The 23,686-nt window shown below is 32.3% G+C and overlaps 3 protein-coding genes across 5 annotated transcripts; 2 read left to right on the forward strand and 1 right to left on the reverse strand.

Moving 5' to 3' along the window:
- Positions 1-179: 179 nt before the first annotated feature.
- LOC125833806 (NAC domain-containing protein 2-like) lies at positions 180-1,100 on the reverse strand. The gene is made up of 2 exons (XM_049512978.1): positions 525-1,100; positions 180-419 (listed from the first exon to the last, which is right to left on the reverse strand). Exons 1-2 carry the CDS (start codon positions 1,098-1,100, stop codon positions 180-182), a joined length of 816 nt encoding a protein of 271 aa, XP_049368935.1.
- Positions 1,101-8,833: 7,733 nt separating this feature from the next.
- LOC125833678 (zinc finger CCCH domain-containing protein 30-like) lies at positions 8,834-12,788 on the forward strand. Of its 3 annotated transcripts, none has more exons than XM_049512849.1 (2): positions 8,834-9,141; positions 10,289-12,788. In XM_049512849.1, exon 2 carries the CDS (start codon positions 10,312-10,314, stop codon positions 12,421-12,423), a length of 2,112 nt encoding a protein of 703 aa, XP_049368806.1. In that variant the 5' UTR covers positions 8,834-9,141; positions 10,289-10,311; the 3' UTR covers positions 12,424-12,788. The 3 variants fall into 3 exon arrangements, with proteins under 3 accessions (XP_049368806.1, XP_049368814.1, XP_049368823.1); XM_049512857.1 differs by lacking the exon at positions 8,834-9,141 and adding an exon at positions 9,377-9,518; XM_049512866.1 differs by lacking the exon at positions 8,834-9,141 and adding an exon at positions 10,061-10,194.
- A 4,908-nt stretch (positions 12,789-17,696) lies between these two features.
- On the forward strand, positions 17,697-22,517 carry LOC125834639 (1-acyl-sn-glycerol-3-phosphate acyltransferase 2-like). The gene is made up of 11 exons (XM_049513774.1): positions 17,697-17,872; positions 18,136-18,258; positions 19,069-19,108; positions 19,219-19,292; positions 19,581-19,640; positions 20,247-20,324; positions 20,528-20,686; positions 20,891-21,016; positions 21,284-21,376; positions 21,486-21,572; positions 22,021-22,517. The coding sequence occupies exons 1-11, from the start codon at positions 17,792-17,794 to the stop codon at positions 22,246-22,248; spliced, it is 1,149 nt and encodes a 382-aa protein (XP_049369731.1). The 5' UTR covers positions 17,697-17,791; the 3' UTR covers positions 22,249-22,517.
- Positions 22,518-23,686: the final 1,169 nt, after the last annotated feature.

Here is a 23,686-nt window from a genome sequence, read left to right on the forward strand (position 1 = left end):
GAAGAAGTTTAAATCAATCAAAAAGAGATGCCAAAACATAAGGAATTAGTATACATCAAAATCTTTTTCTTTTGAATAAAGAGAGGAATGAAAGTTAAGAGTTTAGTTCTCTCATTAAATACATTACACATAAATCAAAACAATGCATATTTTCTAGTATCAACTGCATACAAATTAGATCATCCCAGTAACGACGAGAAGCTTTGGCTGCTGTTTAAAAAATCATCAACAGAAGTATATTGTGTTGCAGTGATGTTCATCATCTCATTAGTCAATGTTGATGGATCATTATAGTCTCCTAATAGCAATGACTGAATACTATTATAGTTAGGCCACTGGGGTTGTGTTGTCATATCGTTCATCTTCTCATCATCACATCCAACATATCCTGATTCAATATTTTGCAATGGCTTCACCATCTGTTGAGGAAGTTGATCACCATATCCAGATTCATTAGGCCCCTAGGGTTGTATATCATCATCATCATCGTTTCTACGGGCAGTTGTTGTAGGCATATGATTTACTGATTCACCAGTGCAGATAGGCCCCTGGGGTTGTGTATCATCGTCATTTTCATTGGCAGTTGTTGTAGGCATATGATTTCCTGATTCTTTAACTTTACACCTAGTGTAGCACAAAACAACATCCTTGTGCTTCATTATACCTCTATTTCTTAACAACTTTATTACTTTGTCGTCAAGACTATACTCTTTCATAATCCAAGAAACATCATTAACTTCATCCTCATTATCCTTTTTATTTTCTTCATAGTTATAACTTCTTTTGATCCCAACTTTCTTTGCCCCTACCGGTTTTCCTTTAGCCTTCCCTTTCCAACTTCCTACTCCAACCAAAGTCCGAATAAACCTTGTATGGTCCGATTTTAACTTCTTTAATTGAGTAAAGAAATATTTAGTATCTGATGAGCCTTTCAATAACTCCCATGGCTTTTTACTCCCATAAAGATCTTCAAATTGAATATCGTTGCAAACATAATTGTTAGAAGCAACAAATTTTATTAGATAGCGAATAAGTTGGTCATCAGTGGGTCGAAACCTGACTCCTAATTTTGACATTGGAGAATCATGGGTGATGCTCATAATTCTGTAGTGAAGAGAGTAGAAAAAAACTTTATGTTGTGTTGTAGAGAAGGTTATAGAATGATGAGTAGTCTTTGGTAATTGGGTTTATATAGAATACAAGTGTAAAGGCGGCAAGTGGAAATCAAAAAAAGTTTCCTTATATAAAATCAGTTACTTACTGTATAGAATGATGCCTTAAATATAAGTTTGTTTGTATAAAGGGAACCAAATTTAAGAAGAATTGGGAAATGTAAATGCAAAAAACTTACCTTATATTTCAAAATTAGTTACTTAAAATCACCCTAATACAAACGTAATGCAAAAACTTTCCTTATATAATAAATTTAAATAAAATTTGATGTATAATCAATAATTTTATATGATAAGTGAGGGTACTTATAAGTTGATTCCAATTGGGAATCAGCTATCCGTTGAGAGTGTTAGCTTAGTGTTGTTTTTATAATCTACACACACCAGAAGCTGCAGCAGGATGAAAAACCTCTCAATATGTTCCCTACTCCAATGGTATTATTGCGAAGGGCCCAATGCAGTGGCGAAGACAAGATTTTCACCAAGAGGATTCAACATCTACGGTATATTATATATACATAAAGATTTTAATGTTGCATATGAAATGCCAAACCTCCATTTACACATGGACAAGAAAAAAGAAGTATATATGATTGAAGGCCTTGTACATAATGGTACATATCAACAACTGTTTCTGGTTTTAACCCTTCCCATATAACCTCCTTACTCGCTCTAATATGAAAATCGAAATTATAACCTCGGAGCTGATCATCAGAGAAGAACAGCAACCTCAGACAATATACATAGTTTAACTATTTTGACCACTATTAATCAAGGCTAAGAACAATGAATTTCGTACCGTTTTGTATTTCTACAGGGGTTTTCATGATCTGAAGGTCTGTGATTAAGCAGAAACTTTTGGATGATACGAGTTTTGATTCAACTCTATGTAACCTCTTGAAGCATTTCTATCACAAAATGCCCGTGGTCTTAAAAGATGTTAGGTGGAAAGTTAAAATTAAAGAGTTACCAAGAAAGGGAAGACATTTTTTTTAGACAGACTAAAAAGGAAAGTAAGACAAACAAATTGAAACACGAGGTAGTAAAATGATTAGCCAAGTCTTTCAAGCAATATGAATATACCTGGGGGAATGTATCCAAATGAGCCAGCAACAGCACTAATACTTGCAGTCCCTCTAGATGGATCAAGAAGTCGGGATATTTCAACTTCAGCAACCAAAGGGGTGAATTTAGAATCAAGAAACACATTCCCTGAAGAAACATCAAGATGGATTATGGCCACGTGATGAAGGAACGCTAACCCTTCTGCAACGCCAATGGCAATGGAAAGTCTTGTAGGCCAGTCAGGTTCGTACTCAGGTTTCTGGCTAAACTCATGAAGAAACTGAGCCAATGTCCCATTGGGATAGTATTGATGTAAGAGTAGAACAACATCCTCATAGATTGCAAACCCGATAGGCCTTGTCAGATTATCATGACAGAGTTTACTTAGCTTTTCAAGCTCTCTGATCATCTTGCTCTGGTGATGAACTATAGTCTTGTCCATCGACTTTAGGCTCTTAACATACAAAATCATCCCGGAAGGCATGTCTGCTCTATTCACATTACTGAAAGTTCCAGTACTAATCTTAGTTGTATCTTTCCTGATTGCCTTTACAACTGCATCGAAATCTATTGCTTGCTTGAGATTTTCATCGAAAACATTCCCTGCTATGATCACTGGTTTGCTACAAAATGATACATATCACAAACCATATCAACAACTGTTTTCTGGCTTTTACCCTTCCCATCTAACCTCCTGACTCTCTCTAATATGAAAATCGAAATTACAACCTCAGACAATATACATAGTTTAACTATTTTGATCACTAGACTACGCTAACAACAGTGAATTTCAAACGGTTTGTATTTCTACATGATCTGAAGGTCTGAGATTGAGCAGAGACTTAACATTAATTGCAAACAAGAAATTTAAGTTTCTTTTCAAACTTTAACCTGAACAGTGCTAGCAAGCAGATAAGTAGAGATTAAGAAATAAAAGTATATTCATTGATTTGATTATATGAAACAATTTCACTTACATCTATATTTGTGTAATCAAAACTACCTATATATATTTTACTAGAATTAGACTAAGAAACCAACTCAGATAGCCATTCCTGGTTTTCTCCCATAAACTCATCAAAATCACCTAATTCATCTATTAATAAACACTCATCGTTGTTTAAAACACCAGTGAATGTTGGGTCAACTTGATAATCTGATGATGCATTACCTGTTGCCTCTTCAACATTCTGCACTTGCTCTTCCTGATATGTTGACAATTGCTCAGGAACAACTAATTCACCATTACTATTTCCTTCAACCATTGGACACGTGACGATTAGCTGAGAAAGTTGATAATTGCAGATAGGCCACTGGGGTTGTGTTATCATATCGTTCATCAACTCATCATCACATCCAACATATCGTGATTCAATATTTTGCATTGGCTTCACCATCTGTTGAGGAAGTTGATCACCATATCCAGATGCATTAGGTCCCTGGGGTTGTGTATCATCATCATCGTCATTTCCACGTCTTGATTCTTTATCTGTAACTTTCCTCCTAATGTAGCACAAAACAACATCCTCGTGCTTCATTATACCTCTATTTCTTAACTACTTTATTACCTTGTCGTCAAGACTATACTCTTTCATAATCCAAGAACCATTATTAACTTTATCCTTACCATCCTTTTTATTTTCTTCATAGCTATAAGTTTTTTTTATCCCAAATTTCTTTGCACCTACCGGTTTTCCTTTGTCCTGCCCTTTCCAACTTCCTCCTCCAACCAAAGTCCGAATAAACCTTTTATGGTTTGGTTCTAACTTCTTTAATTGAGTAAAGAAATATTTAGTACCTGCTTCCATTAACTCCCATGGCTTCTTACTCTCAAAAAGATCTTCAAATTGAATATCATTACAAACGAAATTGTTAGAAGCAACAAATTTTATTAGATAGCTAATAAGTTGTTCATCCGTGGGTAAAAATCTGACTCCTAATTCTGAATCTGGAGAATCATGACTGATTTTTGTCATCCTCATAATTCTTGTTAAACTAACTTTATGTTGTGTTTTAGAAAATGGTACAGAATGATTAGTAGTCTTTGGTAATTGGGTTGTATAGCATAGAACTGTAAAAGCGGTACGTAAATGGAAATCAAAATTTAGAGGGAATTGGGATAAAAAAGAGTTTTCTAATATGTCAAACTAACCGTAATGCAAACGTAAAGTCCACTTTTTCTATTTTATTTTATTTCTAATTTGTAAAACTGTATAGAATGATGCCTTATATATAAGTTTGTTTGTATAAAGACTGTAATGGAAACCAAATTTAAAAAGAATTGGGAAATATAAATGCAAAAACTTTCGTTATATTTCAAAATTAGTTACCTAAAATCACCCTAATACAAAAGTAATGCAAAAACTTTCCATATATAATAAATTTAAAATTTGATGAATAAATAAATAATCAATAATTATATGATAAGTAAGGGTGCTTATAAGTTGATTCCAATTGGGAATTGGAATTCGGAAACTTAAGCATTGTTTTGCAATTCCAATTGGGAAATGGCGCATTATTTTATGGCATAATACATAAACGTATTTTTTTTAACTTGATTTCAATTAATTTTTATATTTTAAAAATTTTGAGTGTGGACAAATAAATATTTAAACTTGTTTAAAATTAAACAAATTAACACATTCATATGAAAATAATGTTATAGGGTGATACGTATCATTACTATTGCATTATATTTAACATAAGTAATTATATTTAACATAATTACTATTGTGACATTAATATAATATTTATATTTTTAATTTTGAGTGTGCACAAATAAGTATTTAAATTTGTATAAAACTGAACAAATTAACACATTCATCCTATATGTAGAAAATAATGTTATGGGTATTACCATCAAAATTGTGATAATTATATAATTATCGTTGAAATATATTTAACAATAATAATAAATAAAAATATTTAGCGACATGTCACATGTTGATACTTAGCATAAATTTCCTTTGTGGAGAGCAACAATTACATAAACTTGGTTTGTTTTCAGATGGGACATCTCATAATTAATGGAATTTTGTTTCATTATTTGAGTTGACTAAGTTAATATAGAATTGAGATAAAGAGTTAGTTAGTTAAATAATGTTTTATAAAATTAAGATATTTAAATTAAAATGGAAAAAATAAGATATTTAAATTATTTCAAGTCAGATATACATAGATATATTTTTGCTATTAGATACACTGGAATAGGGATATAGGAGAATGAGAACAAGAGGGAGGCTAGCGAAATTTGTTTATCTATCCTAGATACACGGTGAATCACACAAAATAACACTAGATACATATATCTAGTGTATTTCGCATGTATTTGGGAGTCCAGGTATGCGAGCGTGATATGAGAGGCGAGCAAGATGGGAATGAGGTGATCGAAATGAGAAGGAGGCGAGCGAGATTTGTCTATGTATCCCATATACATACGAATCTATTTGAATACAATGTATCTAGATTAAATTACACCTAATATTGAGCTCATGTATCCCAAGATACATGTATATAAACATATTTGGAAGCACACCAAAATCTCGTAAGACTAATAATATTACAATTTAACATGTATCTAAGTAATTAACTCGCAGACTACTCAAACTTTGACTAATTACCCCTCTAATTATAATTCTTCTGACTAATTACCCCTCTAATTATAATTCTTCATCATAGGTAATGTTAATACTTTAACACATTCATAGTATGGAAGTCCAAAAAAAAGTGTGAAAGCAACCAAAACACCCAAATTTATTTTGTGGAAGACGACAATAAAATATTTTCTTTTTAAAAAGTGAACTTTAATTATTGATCACACACATGGCAACAATTTATAATTTTAGTGGATTCAATCACAAATGGGCTTTTATTTAAATGTTTTGTCGAACTAGTTAAAAGGTTTTGGATTTAGTGGACCATCCATCAATCAAAAGCCCATCAACCACATATTCTCGATTTTGGAATTGGGGCCCATAATAATAACCGCGTTGTTTCTCTTACGACGATTCGATGTTATTTCATTATATAATTTTGATCATGTTATTACGATATCTACTGAAGTATTTGAATTTATTTCGATATGATCTTGCTATTCGCATTAAAATGGCATTTTTACTTTAAGATCGATGTTTAGTTAAATTAATTGAATGCGATTATTTAACGTGTTGGACTTATTATGGTTCATACTAATTTTTATATAAAAAAAAAACAGATACACTTTGCTAGTTTTAGATTTTAGTATTTTTTTGTAGGTATAAGCGTGAGATTTAACTATCTTGCATTGTTTTATAGTTTTATTTTTAACTCAAATTTATATAAAATCACTTTCATAAATTATTTTTGGTATAGAGATAAATATTGTCATAGGATTTTTTTTTAGTGTTTGATTGAATATTAGTTTAAAATGTTTTTTTTTTGTTTCACACCTGATATTTGATTTTGTATTAAAGTTCGAATATTTTGCATTTGCGTCACGTAGGACGTCATTCGGAGAGAAGTGTTTCCTACCATGAATTTATCCATACCCAAAGTTCAAATCCGAGTCATCTAAAGTTGAAAATGTTTTATGAAGATTTATATTGATATATTTGGAAATATTAAAGATTGACAACCATATTTAAGGTTTATTAATACAGATGATCAATTAAGACTCATAACTATATGAACTACCAAAGTCATTAATTCTATTCCTTTTGGAAATTTTTTTCATCATATACCAATATAAGGTTAATTATGATAAGATAATAATAATTTTGAATCAGAAGTCTTGGTTCAAGCTTTGATAATAAAGAAATGTGAATTTAGATCAATTAATTAATGAATTTTGACCAATAAAAACGTTAAAATTGTAACTCAAAGGTTTTACCCAATGGAAACAATATTTTGTGTCATCATCATTAGTCATTACAAGTTATTGGACGTTACGATTTTTGGACGACTCCCAAGTTAAATAAGACAACAATTAAAATAAACTAATAATGAAAAAACAAAAGAAAAACATATTTTATTTGAGTTATATAAAGATTGAATATCTTCGTTTTTCACGTTACAAGCAAATAATGTTAGTTCAATGACTACTTAAAATTTTACTTTATTGATGGGACTTTAACTCCGCTTTTGATTTTATTGCTTTTGAGATAATATGATTTATTCTTTGTGGCGATTGATAATGTGTTTATTAATATAGCGTATAATGATAATGACATATTTAGAGTAATTTTATAAGTGACATCTTGAAGTGAAGGTGCTACGCAATTTTATTCTTACTTTGTAAAAGTAAATAATCTGTTTTTTGATAAACTTTTATTTAACTCAAGTAAAATATAATTAAAAAATACAATAACAAAAAAACAATAAAGAATAATGAAAAAAAAAAGCGTAGCAATAGAATTTGGTCATAATATTATTGAATATTATTGATTAGTCCTTCCGTTTCATTTTGATTGTCTTGTTTTGACTAGATACGATATTTAAGACAATAATATATTCGAATTATGTAATATGTAATTAAAGATACGTACTCTAGAAGACACTAAAATACTTTTTTTTTCCTTTAATTTTAATTTTGTAATTTTAGTCAAAATGTTATTGTATGTTACTGATTACTTCTTTAGTTTCATTTTGATTGCCCTGTTTTGACTAGATAAGTAATTTAAGAAAGTAAATAATATATTTAAATTTTGCAATCTGAAATTAAAGATACGTATTCTAGAAGGTACCAACATCCCTTTTTTCTCTAATTTTAATTTTGTAATTTTAGTCAAAATTGTATATTACTGATTACTCCTCCTGTTTCATTTTGATTGTCCTGTTTTGACTAGATACGTAATTTAACAAAATAAATAATATATTTGAATTTTGTAATCTCAAATTAAATATACGAATTCTAGAAGGTACCAAAATCCTTTTTTTTTCCTTTAATTTTAGTCAAAATATTATCATATACATTACTGATTACTCCTTCCGCTTCTTTTTATGTCATGTTTTGACTAGATACGTAATTTAACAAAGTAAATAATATATTCGAATTTTGTAATCTTCAATTACATATAAGTACTCTAGAAGGTACCAAAATCCTTTTTTTTTCTTTAATTTTAATTTTAATTTTAATTTTAGTCAAAATGTTATTGTATATTAGTAATTACTCCTTATGTTTCTTTTTTATTGTCTTGTTTTGACTAAATACGTAATTTCACAAAATAAATAATATATACAAATTTTGTAATCTCAAATCAAATATACGTATTCTAGAAGGTACCAAAATGCTTTCATTTGGATTGTTTTATTTTGACTAGATACGTAATTTTAAAAAGTAAATAATATATTTAAATTTTGTAATCTTAAATTAAATATATATACGTATTCCAGAAGGTACCAAAATGCATTTTTTTTAATTTTGTAATTTTAAATGGGAAAGACTAAAATGAAAGAGTTATTAGAAAAGGAAAAAGACATATTTTTCGAATAGACTAAAAAAGAAAATAAGTTAAATTAAAAAATCAATAGTGTAATAATTCCTATTTATAATTAAAATTAAATGTATTTAGTAATTTTTATTATTTTTATATAAAAGGTAAATTGAGAGTGATGAATATACTAATGAGTGAAAATTTATAGAGAAATCAAGAAAGAGAAAAGAGAGGGAGAGAAAACATAGGAAATGGTGAAGAGAAAATAGGAAGAATCAAGTCTTTCTCTCTCTAGATCTGTAAAAATCCCTTCTTTTTCTCCCCAACTCTCCTTTTCTCTCTCTAGATCTATAAAAATCAAGTCTTGCCCACTTTCTCTCTCTATATCTATATATATATATATATATGTCCTGTTAAGACATGAAATGGTACTGAAGAGCTGCTACTGGTCTTAACAAATTGATCTTTTTTTTATCTAATCAGCTCAATTTTTGGTGAGAATTGATTTTATTTAACTTCCCATTTGTTTGTTATGTTCTTGCTCTGCTGCTTTTCAATTCTTGATTGTCCTTGTTTTGTATGTTTTTTGTGTTAATGTTTGTTAATTCTTGATTTGAGTTGAGGGTTTATCGGAAACAGTCTATCTGTAGATCCCCACTTGTAGGATTATGCTGCACATGATATGTTGTTGAGGGGTTACTTGTTTTTTGAGAATTGGCTTTTGTCTCAATGATTTTGGTTGATTAGCTGCAAATTTTTAACCCCTTTTTTTGTTTGTGTTGTAGTTGGAAAGATTTTGTTGATTTGGGGATTTTTTTTTTATTGAACTGTGGACTGAAAGCTTGAAGCATCTTGTTATAAGGTTTGAAAGGTCAGTTTATATTCCCTAGAAATAAACCAAAATTTAAAAAGACTTTTTTTTTAATTCTGAGATAGTAGAATCTGTGCTTTTTGTTTTCAAGAAAAATGAGAATTTTAATCTACAAAAGTTGTCCTGTTTGGCCATAGATTTTGAAGTTGAAGTGCTTGTACATGTATTTTACTTGGAAAAATTTGAACTTTTGTAAGTGAGTCCCAAAATTCCAGAAATTGGTATGAGATAGAGTCTGGGAACTTGAAAATGTTTAAAGATTAGATTTTGAGATGAAATTTCACGGCCAAACAGATATATGAAGATAAATTTTTGAAATCTACTACAAAAATGTATGGCGTAATGCTCGTGTAGTATGTGAATTTATTCGTAGGTTGATTGAGACAGAGTCTTTCTGCTTTTCTTTTCTGTTTTGCCATTCTGTAGAGAATATTAGTATTTGTTCCCATCAGTCTCTCTGATATATGCCTTACCTTTTTCTTTGAGAATCAGAAGATAAGTGTCCTTTTTCGTGACGTCTCCGCATGGTGAGTTGTTTTTTTATTGTGATAGAGATAATTCTTGGTTGTGCAAATATTCTAATTTGTACAGTAAGTTAAGTTCTGTCAATAAAGCAACTGCTTCGTGAACCTGCAAATGTGCCATTGAAGTTAAGTTTTTATCAGTTGTCACTGAGGTTGGCTTTTTCTGTGCTGCTCTAGATTTACCGTAATAGATTTTGCTTGATATGTTGTGTTGTGATACTAATTCTTGATTTTCATCTCTTTCAGTTGGTATATATTGAACTACAGACATGAACATGAATCATTTGACTGTTGAAACTGAAGATACTCTTGCTAGCTTGCTTGAAATTGCATCCAACAACGATATAGATGCTTTTAAAAGATGGATTGAGCATGATCTATCCAGTGTTCATGAGGTTGGGTTGTGGTATGGGCGTCAAAAGGGCTCAAGGCAAATGGTTCTCGAGCATAGAACCCCTTTAATGGTTGCTGCTATGTATGGTAGTATTGATGTTTTAAAGCTGATTCTTTCTCTAGCTGGAGTTGATGTGAATCGTTCTTGTGGCCGTGATAATAGCACTGCCCTTCATTGTGCTGCCTCAGGTGGATCTTTGAATGCTGTTGATGCTGTCAAGTTGCTTTTAGAAGCTGGTGCTGACCCAAACTTCAAAGATGCCTATGGTCATCGCCCTCTTGATGTTTTAGTTATTTCTCTGAAGGATCACACCATGAAATCGTGTCTAGAAAATCTGCTCAAAACTGATGGAATGGGAGATTGCAACCTGAGGGTGTCTATGGCCAGTTCAAACTCAAATTCTCCACCACTTTCGCCTTCTCTTGGAAATATATCCCCATCTTCTGCTTCAGATACAACTTCTTCCCCGAGGAGTGCAAAATCTAATGACCTCCCTGTGCCCTCTCCTCCAGAGAAGAAAGAATACCCGATTGATCCTTCCTTACCTGACATAAAAAACAGCATCTACTCCACAGATGAATTCAGGATGTTCTCATTTAAGATTAAGCCTTGCTCGCGTGCATACTCCCATGATTGGACTGAATGTCCATTTGTCCATCCAGGTGAAAATGCTCGAAGAAGAGATCCAAGAAAGTACCACTACAGCTGTGTACCTTGCCCTGAGTTCCGCAAGGGAGCTTGCAGACGAGGGGACATGTGTGAATATGCTCATGGAGTTTTTGAGTGCTGGTTGCATCCTGCACAATATCGAACCCGGCTTTGCAAAGATGGTACAAACTGTGATAGAAGAGTTTGTTTCTTTGCCCACATGCAAGAGGAACTCAGGCCACTGTATGTCTCTACTGGTTCTGCTGTTCTGTCACCTCGATCAAATGCTTCTGCTGCCAATGCAATGGATTTTGCTGCTGCAATGGGCCTTATACCAGGTTCTCCATCCTCAGTCTCTGTCATGTCCCCGTCACCGTTCACTCCTCCAATGTCTCCCTCGGCTAATGGTGTTTCAAACATGGGTTGGCCACCACAAAATGTCCCAGCTTTGCATCTTCCTGGAAGCAATCTTCAGTCCAGTCGCTTGCGTTCATCACTAAATGCAAGAGATATCCCTGCTAAAGACCTGACTATGTTGTCTGATTTTGATGTGCAGCAACAGCAGCTACTAAATGGACTGTCTTGCCTATCCCAGTCCAGCATGAGTGCTAATTCTTTTAACCGTTCAGTTCGTCCTAAGACCTTAACCCCTTCGAATCTCGAGGATTTATTTTCTGCTGAGGGCTCATCTCCTAGATTTTCTGACCAAGCTTTATCTCAGGCTGTTTTTTCCCCAACCCACAAGTCCGCGGTTTTCAACCAATACCTGCAGCAGCAGAAGGCCATGTTGTCTCCGATTAATACAAATTTTTCACCAAGAAATGTTGACAATCCTCTATTGCAGGGCTCTTTTGGAGTTCCATCATCACGGAGTATGTCTCCCCGAGGAATGGAACCAATCTCACCAATGAGTTCCCGTGTCTCAATGCTTGCTCAAGGTGACAAGCAACATCAATTTAGGAGTCTCAGCTCGCGTGATCTTGGCTCCAGTGCTGCTTCTGCCATTGCTGGCTCTCCCTCAGATACTTGGTCGAACTGGGGTATAGCTCCAGGAAAGCCAGATTGGGCTGTCAATAGCGAGGAGTTTGGTAGGCTAAGGAGATCATCATCGTTTGAGCTTGCCAACAATGGAGAAGAGCCTGATCTATCTTGGGTCCAATCTCTTGTCAAAGAATCACCACAGGAAGCTAAGAACAAATCTGCATCTCGAGTATCAGGCCTTACAGTTTCTGGTGCAGATACCACCGAAGGCTCAACCTCTGGTTCCCAGATTGAACAATATGATCAACTTGGTGCATGGATGGAGCAAATGAAGCTCGATCAGCTTATAGCTCGGTAAAATATCCTTATTTTCATTTTACCGATCCTTGACGCTACCAAAGCATAAGGCTTCGGAAATAGTCACTGGTCTCGATTCTTGGTGTTCACTCCATGTTGGCTTGGAAGCAGGCCAGCAGCAGTAGAAGGTCCATGATTCTGAAGAAAATTATTTTTCTAATTTGATTTAAAGCAGGTATAAGAGAAAAACCTGTTTACGCGAGTTTTCTCTAACCTTACAGTATGTAGACTCATTACTCATAAGAAAATTTTACCCTTGCTTATTTGGATCAGAGTACTGATAATAGTTGTCATTTTTGTGACAATTATGTATTAACATGAAATTATTTCATCTGAATATTGTTAATGTGTTGATTTTTTTTGGTCCAGATGAGTGTTTTCTGTATTTTGATGTTTGTTGTTTGGAATAATGTTAGTGCTAAAGGTGCTGATTAGTTGTTGATGTAAGTTTGGAATCAGAATTCCATATTCCTTTAGCTGATACATTAAAAACTACCTTCTCCTAGCCAGCTTGCATGCACCTCGAGTTTCTTTCAGGATATTTACTACCTCCTATCAATAACTGCACTGCACCTAGTAAGGCTTAGATAAATAGAAAGAAATCAACGGGTGTTTTTTTGACTTCGTTGGTATTTGAACCCTAGTCAATATCCATAGTGTCAGAGTCGGGATTTTTATATCTGGAATTTGAACTTGTGATCTAAAACAATTTTTGAATCTCTTTCGCATTTACTAGAATTTTCCCTTGATTGCTTCAAAATCACTTAGTTTTTATCCTATTTGCATAGTATAATTTTTTAGTGAACGAGATTCAATTGAACTCCTCTTTTTTTTCAAGCTATCTTCATTGCTTACTTCATTGATCACTGGATCACGCTCTTGAATGCGATGCCTTTATCTTGGAGATTGATAGGACAATACATGGAAATCCTTAGTTGTGGACTTGTGGTGGATTCCAATTCCCCAAAAGTTGGATTTGATGCTTTGGTAATTTTTAAAAATTAGATTAGGAATAATGAATCCTTGTATTTTAAGGGATAATTATGATAGTGGAGCTTCATGGCAAATATATTAATAGTAATTCATTAGATGCTGTTAACTTTTATGTGCATTTGGAATTCCCAATTGGTATAAAGAATTTAAAAAACATCTAATATGCTTTAAGTTCCTTTTGGATAAATAATAAGATTCCAAAAGCTGATGTATAAAGAATATTGGCTTAAGTAAGTCCCTTTTAGGACATCATAAAATGTAAACGATACGTAGAAGATTAACATGCTTCTGCACGAGAATGATTACGTGTAAAATAAAAATAATTTTTTTTTATAAATAAATATTATTGTAATATATATATTTTTTAACCATGATTAATTGATGACCATTTATAATAAAGGGGAAAAAAGAAAGATGTCCTTTTAGATTGGTGGATTTATCTTTTTTCTTTATGTTCTTTTATTGTTGAAAGTTATATCTTTGGTCTTGAATTAACCAAATGGCATCATATCTTAGAATTTGTAAATGATAAGGACTGAAAATTCAGTAGTTGAAAATAACCTTTTTAAAAAATGAATAAAACCATAAACTAAAAACTAAAAATTTCTAAATTATGAGACTCTTGAGTACTAGGAAAAGGCAAATAGATAAACAGATAGGGAAAAAATACATTTCTTTAAAAAAAATATTGACCCTTTATAATTAATTAGTACTAATTTAATTGTGATATCAAATGGTATAATTATGTTATTTTCTATTGGAGCTTAAAGAAATGAGATTATTATGTGGTCAGACACTCAGACTTCTCTATAACAATTTTTTTTATAAAGAATAATTTTTCTTTGTAAAAAATGATGTTTCATGTTATGATATGTTATATTATATGTTTTTTATAATAACGTTTTTGCTATAATATTCAAAATATTATTCAGATAAACAACGTCGTTATAAAGAGATTTGATTATATTAATTATGTGAAAAAAAGCAACTACTATGATATGATTTGATTAAACTAATGTTAGAAAAAGCAAACATATATATCATATTCAATTCAACTATGTTTCTGAAGTCAAATGTTGATTTGGAGTTGTCATGGTTCTAGTTTCTTCAAATTTTATATATTAGCATATCTCTATTTATTAATTTTATATCTTTGTTTGTTTATTTGTTTGTCTATGAAGGTTGAATTTGAGGGAAACTTTATAATATTCCTTATTGTTTTTTTCTACTTTTTTTCCCCTGATTATACAGTTGGAGGAGTAATACTTTGACCATAACATATCTTTTGAAAACAATACATCATTATAATGAAAAAAATGTTGGAGCTAGGTTTCTTTTATTTAGTGAAAATAAATAAATATTAAGGTTTAGAGAGAGGGGTTTCCTTAGGTGTGCCTAAGGCTAGTATTCACAAACTTAAATACTATTAACATTTGCATATTCGAATTTGTCGAGTCGTAGCTGAATATCGGGTTGGAAACCAAAAAAGAAGCAATCATAGTCTTTGCACTACTAGTCTACCTTTAGCCTTTAGGTCTATATATGACTCTAGAAGTCTTGTTTTATTAACTTATACATCTTTTGGCAAAACAAAAATTCAATGAATTTAGGCTAATGTTTCCAGCACATTAATGCTATATATGTACAAAAGGAAATTAAGAGAAAAAGGGTAAATTTTAGCTAGAGGTTTATTACCTTGTTTTATGAAAGAGGATTCATGTGATAATTTTTAAATGCTTTTATGACTATACTTAACTTTATAAAAGGTACTTCGACATTCAATTCACTATTTAGTCGTAGTGAAATGAATGAGATTCTTTAGTCTTTACTTAGAAGTCGTAGTGAAATAAATGAGATTCTTTAGCCTTTACTTAGAAGTCTAGCCGTGTTCGAAAAATCTTGACATACAACACTTTCCCCCTTTAACGGATTTTGCGAGTCACAAATCTGAATTAGATGGACCATTTAATTTAGTTGTTGGAACATCCTCTCTTAGTCACTTCAACTAAAACCAATCTTCAACAAAGGGAAAAGTATTCAAATTGTTTCTCTTAAGAGGTGAAACCAAATCATTCAAGAATAAGTTAGGTATTTCCTTGTAGAGTAATGGTGGAAATCAATCAGCTTCCCAACCATTACATGTGTTCCATAACATTTCATTATATTAATTATTAGGTAATGTAATCATCTTTCACTATCAAAAATCTAATTATTGGATATATGTGACAATGTCTTTTGCCAAACATCTTAATTAGTTCCACTACCAAACATATGGAATGTTATTGCATTATTCTCGGTGTCTGAGCAAGCTTACACGCATCTTGATTATTTCAGCGATACTGACTACCTCTCACCAATATCGTTACCAGACAACTTTGCTTACCAAGGCTGAAACAAATGAGAATAAATCACCAAGTATGTTAGCCTCTCCTGGAATTTAAACATTAGACCTCATAATTTTGCTATCAATTCATTTATCGCTAAGTCACATCCTTGGATGCATATTTAAGGAAAAAATTAATTTTTGCTACTTCTTCATGGACGATATAGAGGTTGAATTTGAGCAAATTACATCATTATAATGAACAAAAGTTGGAATGAAGTCCCTTTCCTTAAAGAAATTGAGGTGTATCACACATATATTTGTGTATATTCTATTTATATTGTCTAGACATCCTCCATTTTCACAATTCAACTTACATTTACTATGGGCTTAACCTATGCCAACCCCACTCCAAAACTTGTAAATGGAAATGTAACATGTGAGTGAATTTTTATCTTATTAATACACTCTAATAGCCCAAATAGTCGAGTTAAATGTCTGAATGATCACTCAACTTATAGTAAATTAGTAATTGATCATCAACTATCACTCAACTTATACTAAGTTTATAATTGTCGTTACCATTAAACTACTTATTATAAGTTGAGTGATTATTCAGACATTCAACTTCATAAAAGTCCTATATGTTGTTTGAAAATGGAAAAAAGAGAGTACAATTCTCTTTTCGATTCTCTAGTATCAAAAATAATTATGGAGAACATAGTACCGGAGTCATAGCCCTTCTTTTTATTATGTTTTGTGCGTGTCATGTATTACCCTACCCTTAATTATCTTCTTCTTTTGTTACTTTAGATTATTAAAATATTTCCTCAAAAAGAAAAAAAAATGCACTAAAATAGAAGTACATTTTCTCCAAAAATAGAAGTTAAATCCATTTGTTGGGTGAAAAAGGAAATTAAATTTATTTTAAGTTTTTCTTGAAAATATCAATAATAAATAGTTAAATCCATTAATTATGGACCTACCAATCTTTTCTCCTCAACTACATCCATAAATAGGCAACAATAAATTTTCATGATAGCTATAAATATACACCGTCTGTCTGGTTATAAAAATGAAACTCGTCCATTCATATTTATTTGTCCATTATATTTAATAATATATGCTTATTTTTACTTGTTTAAGGTGAAAATTCAAGAGATAATGAATAAGATAACTTTTAATAATTAAAATGATATGATAAAATTACGCTTTATTTAATGCTTCTTAAAAATATGTTAAACTAAATATATATATAAACAAAGACGAACGGACGGAGAAATTAAGATGTTTGAAATTTATGATATATAGTGCTCATGTGGTTATAAACATCGCATTAAAGATCGAATAGGTCAGTCATTAATATTCATATGGCCATAAATATTGCATTAAAGATTAAGTAAGTACTCATTTTTAAGTTATTATTATTAAATATAGAAAAGTGTATATATATTTTTTAGGGATTAGCAAGAAAAGAGTGAGATCAATTTCAGTAGAGATAGTATTCATGCTGATTTCTTTGAAGTTTGTGCAGCTTGTTTGGATGATTATTTTATGATATATTGTATTATATTACGTTTTAGTTTAAATATAATATTCTTTTGTTTATTTTAATTTTTCTTCTATCGTTAATTTCATTATTAGATACGGATAAAAAGTCTTATTTTGTATAATGATTTATTTAGTGTATTGTTATTCTATTTGTTATTTTTATCGGCGTAATATTTTTAATAATTTTAACTCGCATCTTACTTTTTTGGTATATTTATATTTTAATTTTTTGAGGTGTTATATTATGTGACAATAAAAAATAATGAAGTCAGATTAAATTTAAATTAGTGTTAAAAACTAAAAAGTTTCATATCGAAGGTAAATTGCATCGAGAGGATTCAAATACGAGATTTTTTATTAAAAATGAAAAACTATTTACTATTCCACGCGCCATACAATACAGCACAATATATGTTACCAAAGATTATGTAACATGCAAAAGATTTATCGTCTTCATTTCACCATTTTCAGTCTTTGAGTATCCCTTCATTCAGATCTCAATATGGCTATCGCAGCAGCAGCTGTAATCGTCCCTATGGGCATTATATTCTTCATCTCTGGCCTCTTGATCAATCTCATACAGGTATACCTTCAAAACCCTCACTTGGGTTTTTCCCCCTTTTCTAGTTTTGCTTCTTTTTTGTGTGAATTTTTTGAAGTTTTGCTGGATTTTTCATCTGGGGTTTCTCAATTTCAAGTAAAAATGAAGTCTTTTGTTTATTTATCTATGATTTGTTAAGTTTAATGGTAAATGCAGTACAGAATTAGCTCTGCTTGTACTTTATTTTGCTATTTTGTTGAATGAAAAATTGGTGAAATGGATTTTGATATGGTGTTGAATTGCAGGCTGCTTGCTTTGTCTTTATAAGGCCATTTTCGAAGAACATATACAGGAGGATTAATAGAATTTTTGCAGAACTTTTATGGCTGGAGCTTGTTTGGTTAGTTGATTGGCGGGCTGGTGTAGAGGTAATTCGTTTTGGATATATGTATATGTTACATTGTGTAATTCCACAATGGGGTTTGAGGAGGATAGAATGTACACAGACGTTATCCATAGCTTTGTGGTGTAGAGGAGCTGTTTCTGAATGTAAATGTAGAAATTTATGCCAAGAATGTAAATGTAAAAAGTTACAGTCTTGGAATGTAAACCAATTGCCCAAATAACAAGAAGCTCTTTTCTTTAACATAATTTGCCTGTCCTACTAGGATTTGTACTCATTGTGTAGCATATCATATGAAAGTTATAGAGAAATTTGATATTACAAACAAGAACCTTTACTAGATGGGAATGAGAACTTGAATTATGGATAAGGATTTGCTAAGATAGTTTATTTTTTCTGTTCCATACTGCTATGATGATTATTGTCTCAATAATTCGCGATCCCAAAAAAGTATGAAATTGAAGCTAAGCAAGCATGACAGTGTTGTGAATGCTACCAATATGTGGGCAACAACTATGTGTAATAAATCCATAATTTTACTTCATTGATATACTTGTCTGCACTACCATTAGATTCATTATGTTCCTTGCATTGTGGCTTTTTCTATGTTCTTAATATTTTTTGAGGTTCTCGTTGCTTTTGTGTCACACTTTACCCTCTGTATTTACCAAAACTCTGGGTTGATCTCCTGGGAAAATGGCAAAGGTTCAACTGATTTGAGATAAGATGAGGAATATTACATATTTTTGATTTGCTTTCTGTCAGTTTCTTCTTATGTTTGCCACATGATACTTCTTTTCTCATTGATGAGTTAATCTGGTTAATCTGGTTGCAGATTAAACTGTACATGGACCCAGAAACTTTTAGTTTAATGGGTAAGTTGGATTCCATTTTCCATTTTCTACTCTACTGGTGTTCGTAATGTATATTTTGTCAAGTTTCTTGATGTAGTGCTTATTATTGCTGTGCTGGCTGATCTTTCCAGGTAAAGAACATGCCCTGCTGATAGCGAATCACAGAAGTGACATTGATTGGCTTGTTGGATGGGTCTTAGCTCAGGTTTGCACAACTATAATCACTACTTGGTGATCTATTATGTCGAAACCCTTAAGCAAACAATTTGTCCTATGCAAATGTATCCCTGTGATACTTTTATATCCAACTCCATACATGTCTATGTTCATCGCCTATATACGTTTTTGTTATGGATTTTTAACTTGTAATTAGCTAGTAATTTTATAGGAACTTTACTTTTATTGCTTGATGGAGATGTGGTCTTTCAGGCGATTACTAATAAATATTATCAATTGGCTTCTGTTTGTTGATTCTTGAATCCTTCAATTGCAGCGATCCGGTTGCCTTGGTAGCGCATTAGCTGTTATGAAGAAATCTTCAAAATTTCTTCCTGTAAGTTCTCTGAGTGAAACTTTTTCTTTCTTTTGATCAGTTAAGTGTTTGGAGTGAATGTTATAAAGATTTTCACTCTTCTTTTGACCAAAAGCTAGTTACTATCCATTTCTCAGTAAATTTTCCTGTAGAGAAGCTCTCAATTCCCATATTATCCAGCAATTTATTTGGGATTCTGGAAGAGTAATGGCTTTGTTGTGTTTTTTTGGAGTTTTATAAGCTCATTGTGCATAAAATGGACTAAGGAAGCAATAATATTTTAGATGTATGGTCCCCATTGGTGTAAATTCTAACCTCAAGAGGAAAATCGCTTACAAAAATACCCAGTGTAATCTCACAAAGTGGAGTCTCGGGAGGGTAGGGTGTATATAGAACTTACCCTGCCTTGAGGGTATCTGCATTTATTTGAATATGGTGGTATATTGTTAACAGGAAGGAAACATGATCTTAGCATTTTGCTCTTGTTTTTGTTAGTGGCCGCTCCTAAACACTCTGTAACTATTTTTCCTTGAAGTTTCTATTATATATATATATGGGACTCTCCCAGTTTATTTTTCTTTTACTCAAATCTCTCTACTAAGGTCACTAATCTTATGCATTATGCAGGTACTTGGTTGGTCAATGTGGTTTTCCGAGTACCTATTCCTCGAAAGAAGCTGGGCCAAGGATGAAAACACGATAAAGGTATAGTTAAGCCCGATCGATTTAGTCATTCATTGCACATTTACTTGAGCATCTTTGTATCCAAATACTTTCAATACTACAAAATGCATATCTAGATTTACATTTCTCTATAGTTTGGCTTGTTGATGAGTGTCTGGGATCTGTTTTGTCTTTGTTGATTTACAACTAATTGTAATTTGATACTTATGGGGTCAAATTTGCAGTCAGGTCTTCAACGGCTACGAGATTACCCTCAACCTTTCTGGCTGGCACTTTTCGTTGAAGGCACTCGTTTTACACAGGCAAAGCTTTTGGCTGCTCAAGAATATGCAGCCTCAGCAGGGCTACCTGTTCCGAAGAATGTGTTAATTCCTCGTACCAAGGTGAGCACCAAACGTTACCTTCTTTGTATATTGTATCATAAGTAGGCTGATGCTTTCGAATTCAAGTTATCACACAAATCATCAAGAGATTCTCTTTAAGTTTGTAATGGATCCTAAAGTTGCTAGTGTTGTCACATTTTGCCTTGCTATCTATTATGAGATTGTATTGAAGAAACCAAATGTTTATTTATTTGATGGTTTCAGGGATTTGTCGCAGCAGTAAGTCATATGCGCTCATTTGTTCCAGCTATTTATGATGTTACATTTGCCATGCCTAAAAGCTCACCAGCACCAACAATGTTGCGAATCTTCAAGGGTCAATCTTCTGTGGTAAGCAAAATTATCAATAACTTGGAATTCTGGTATTGTATCAAACTATCCGCAAGTCATTTATTGCTTCAGTATAACAAGTTATAACTGTCTTGGCACTATGTTAATCTGAATAAGTCAGTTCATCCATTGTTAATTAATCGATAACTTGTCTGTTAGTTTCATGTTTATGAGTTGGGGAACGATTAGGAAGTAAGTATAGGCTCATTAAGTTAGCAAAAGGAAAGGTGTTATGTTTATTTTCAATGTTTATTTGTTATGGTGCAGGTTCATGTGCACATCAAACGCCACGAGATGAAGGATCTACCAGAAAATGATGAAGCCACAGCTCAATGGTGTAGAGATATCTTTCTGGCCAAGGTTACCTTTCTTTCGTGTTGAATCTACATAGGAAACGTCTACTGTATCTCGAGGATCTAGTGTTTAGATTGCCATTATATAACTGTTTCTCGTTTTATCTTATCACCAGGACAAACTGCTGGACAAACATATTGCTGAAGACACCTTCGGAGAACAACAGCTGCAGAATGTTGGCCGTCCAGTGAAATCCTTCGTGGTAAGAAACATGCTAGCTAAGCTAGATAAATTCTTCCTAATCTCTTTCTTTCTTGTGAGAATCAAGAAATCTCAAGGGTTGGTGCACAATTTGAAACTTGGTGGATATTAGGTTCCCCTATCTATCTTCTCCACTTAAACGTGTACCTAACTCACACATCACACTAGAGGCAGATGTTTGAATACCGACATCAGGTTGATCTGCACCCAGTACATTCAACGCAGATCACAAAAATAGTAGATATGGACCATAGCTTTAAAGATATAATGGGTTCAATGCTGAGAACTTAAAATATTAAAACCCATACAACTTAAATCCTGGATCCGCCTCTGCTTCATGACTTGCACCTAACCTAATCCACACATCATATGTTGCGCTCTTATCACTAGACTGCATTTGAGTTCTTTTATTTCTCCAGCAAACTAATTTGATCTTTTCTAAATAACAGGTTATTGTATCTTGGGCATGTATTGTCTTTTTTGGTGCTATAAAATTCTTACACTCAACAGCACTGTTGTCTTCATGGAAGGGTGTTGCAATTTCAGCTGCACTGTTAGCTGTTGTTACACTACTTATGCAAATCTTGATTAGATTTTCTCAGTCAGAACGCTCAACACCAGCCAAGCCAAGTATTGTTAACCAGCATTCAACAAATGGACAACAAAAACAACACTAACACACATTTTTCACATCTGAAACAGAGATTACACCTGCAAATTTATAGCCTATAGTCCTTCATCAGAAACAGATTATGCAGAACAAGTTACACGTCCATTTTGAATAGTTAAAGGGTAAAATTAGCCTTATGCATGTAGTTTCTTACTTTTGATATTTATCGTCTATTGTGTTTCAGTTACAGCGTTATTTTTTTGTTACTATCTTTTTTCTGAATACTCTTTACTGCTTTCCTTATCAATAATAAATTAATAATAGACATGTTCTCTACTCTGTTGTGTTCCTTTCTTCAATTACTACTTTGATTTGCTATGCTTTAGCTGAATATCTTTCAAAAACAAAAAAGGAATGAGTATATATATCACTAGAAGTATAGATATATAATCAAATTTATAACAGATAATTGACAAATAAGTTTATTTCAATTTGAATATTGTATACATTGTCAAAAAATGAATTTTTTTATAGAATCAAATCAATAAATAGTAATTAAATTCAAGCATGAAACAATTTCAGAACTTCATAATCGTCTTCAAATTCAATGCTTCAACAAAGCGACGAGAGAGATTAGGAAAGACATTCCAATAACAGCACCAGAAACTGGCAAAGAGAAGCCAGCTCCGGCATTCGGTGACGGAGCCGGTGACATTTCAGGCACCTGTGCAGAGACAGCGATGGCGGCGAAAATCACAGCGAGCACAAAAGCCTTGAAGATGTTAACTTGCGCCATTTTCGATTGATCTAAGAAAAATACAGAATCGAGCTGAAGGAGAAGAAAGTTTGTTTGTGTTGGAGGTTTATTGAAAGGTGAAGGGATTTATAGGTAGTGAATTGAGGAAAATGAGGGCGGAGAAGCGGACACGTCGTTGAAAGAGTCCAACTCAGATCGGGTTGTTGTGGGCCTGGATCAGTGTTGGACGGCGGCGGACGGTGGTGCTAATGATTGGAGGAGATCGTGGGCGGTGGCCGATTAGGTTCTGTTTGGCACGTGGTTGTTTGGCCTATTCATGTTCTATGCTGAATAATCTCATTGAGCCATTTGGTTCACTTATTAATTAAAAGGAAAACGCAAATAGACATTATAATAAACTTATTGTAGCTACAATTTAAGTTGCATTGTTTGTATAATTCGTGGGTAAGTTTATATAATTGAGCTATTTTTATATAAACTCGAAATAACGAATTTATACAAACACAAACATTTGAACTTTAAACAATTATATTGTACAAAAATTATACAAATTTCAAATTGTATAAACGTGTGAATTATACAAACTCAAAACTCAAAACATGTAAGTATCAATGAATGTTGATCGCGAATGATAATTAACTAAAACTATAGTTATGATGACTAATTATCTAATATATGTTTGTTTAACCATGTAATTTCCCCATTAAAATTATTTAGGCATCATACATGGATAAATATTGAAATTAGG

The sequence above is a fragment of the Solanum verrucosum genome, unplaced genomic scaffold (assembly GCF_900185275.1).
Source record: "Solanum verrucosum unplaced genomic scaffold, falcon-dt-bn FXZP01000285.1, whole genome shotgun sequence".
In the NCBI taxonomy this organism is placed as follows: Eukaryota; Viridiplantae; Streptophyta; class Magnoliopsida; order Solanales; family Solanaceae; genus Solanum; species Solanum verrucosum.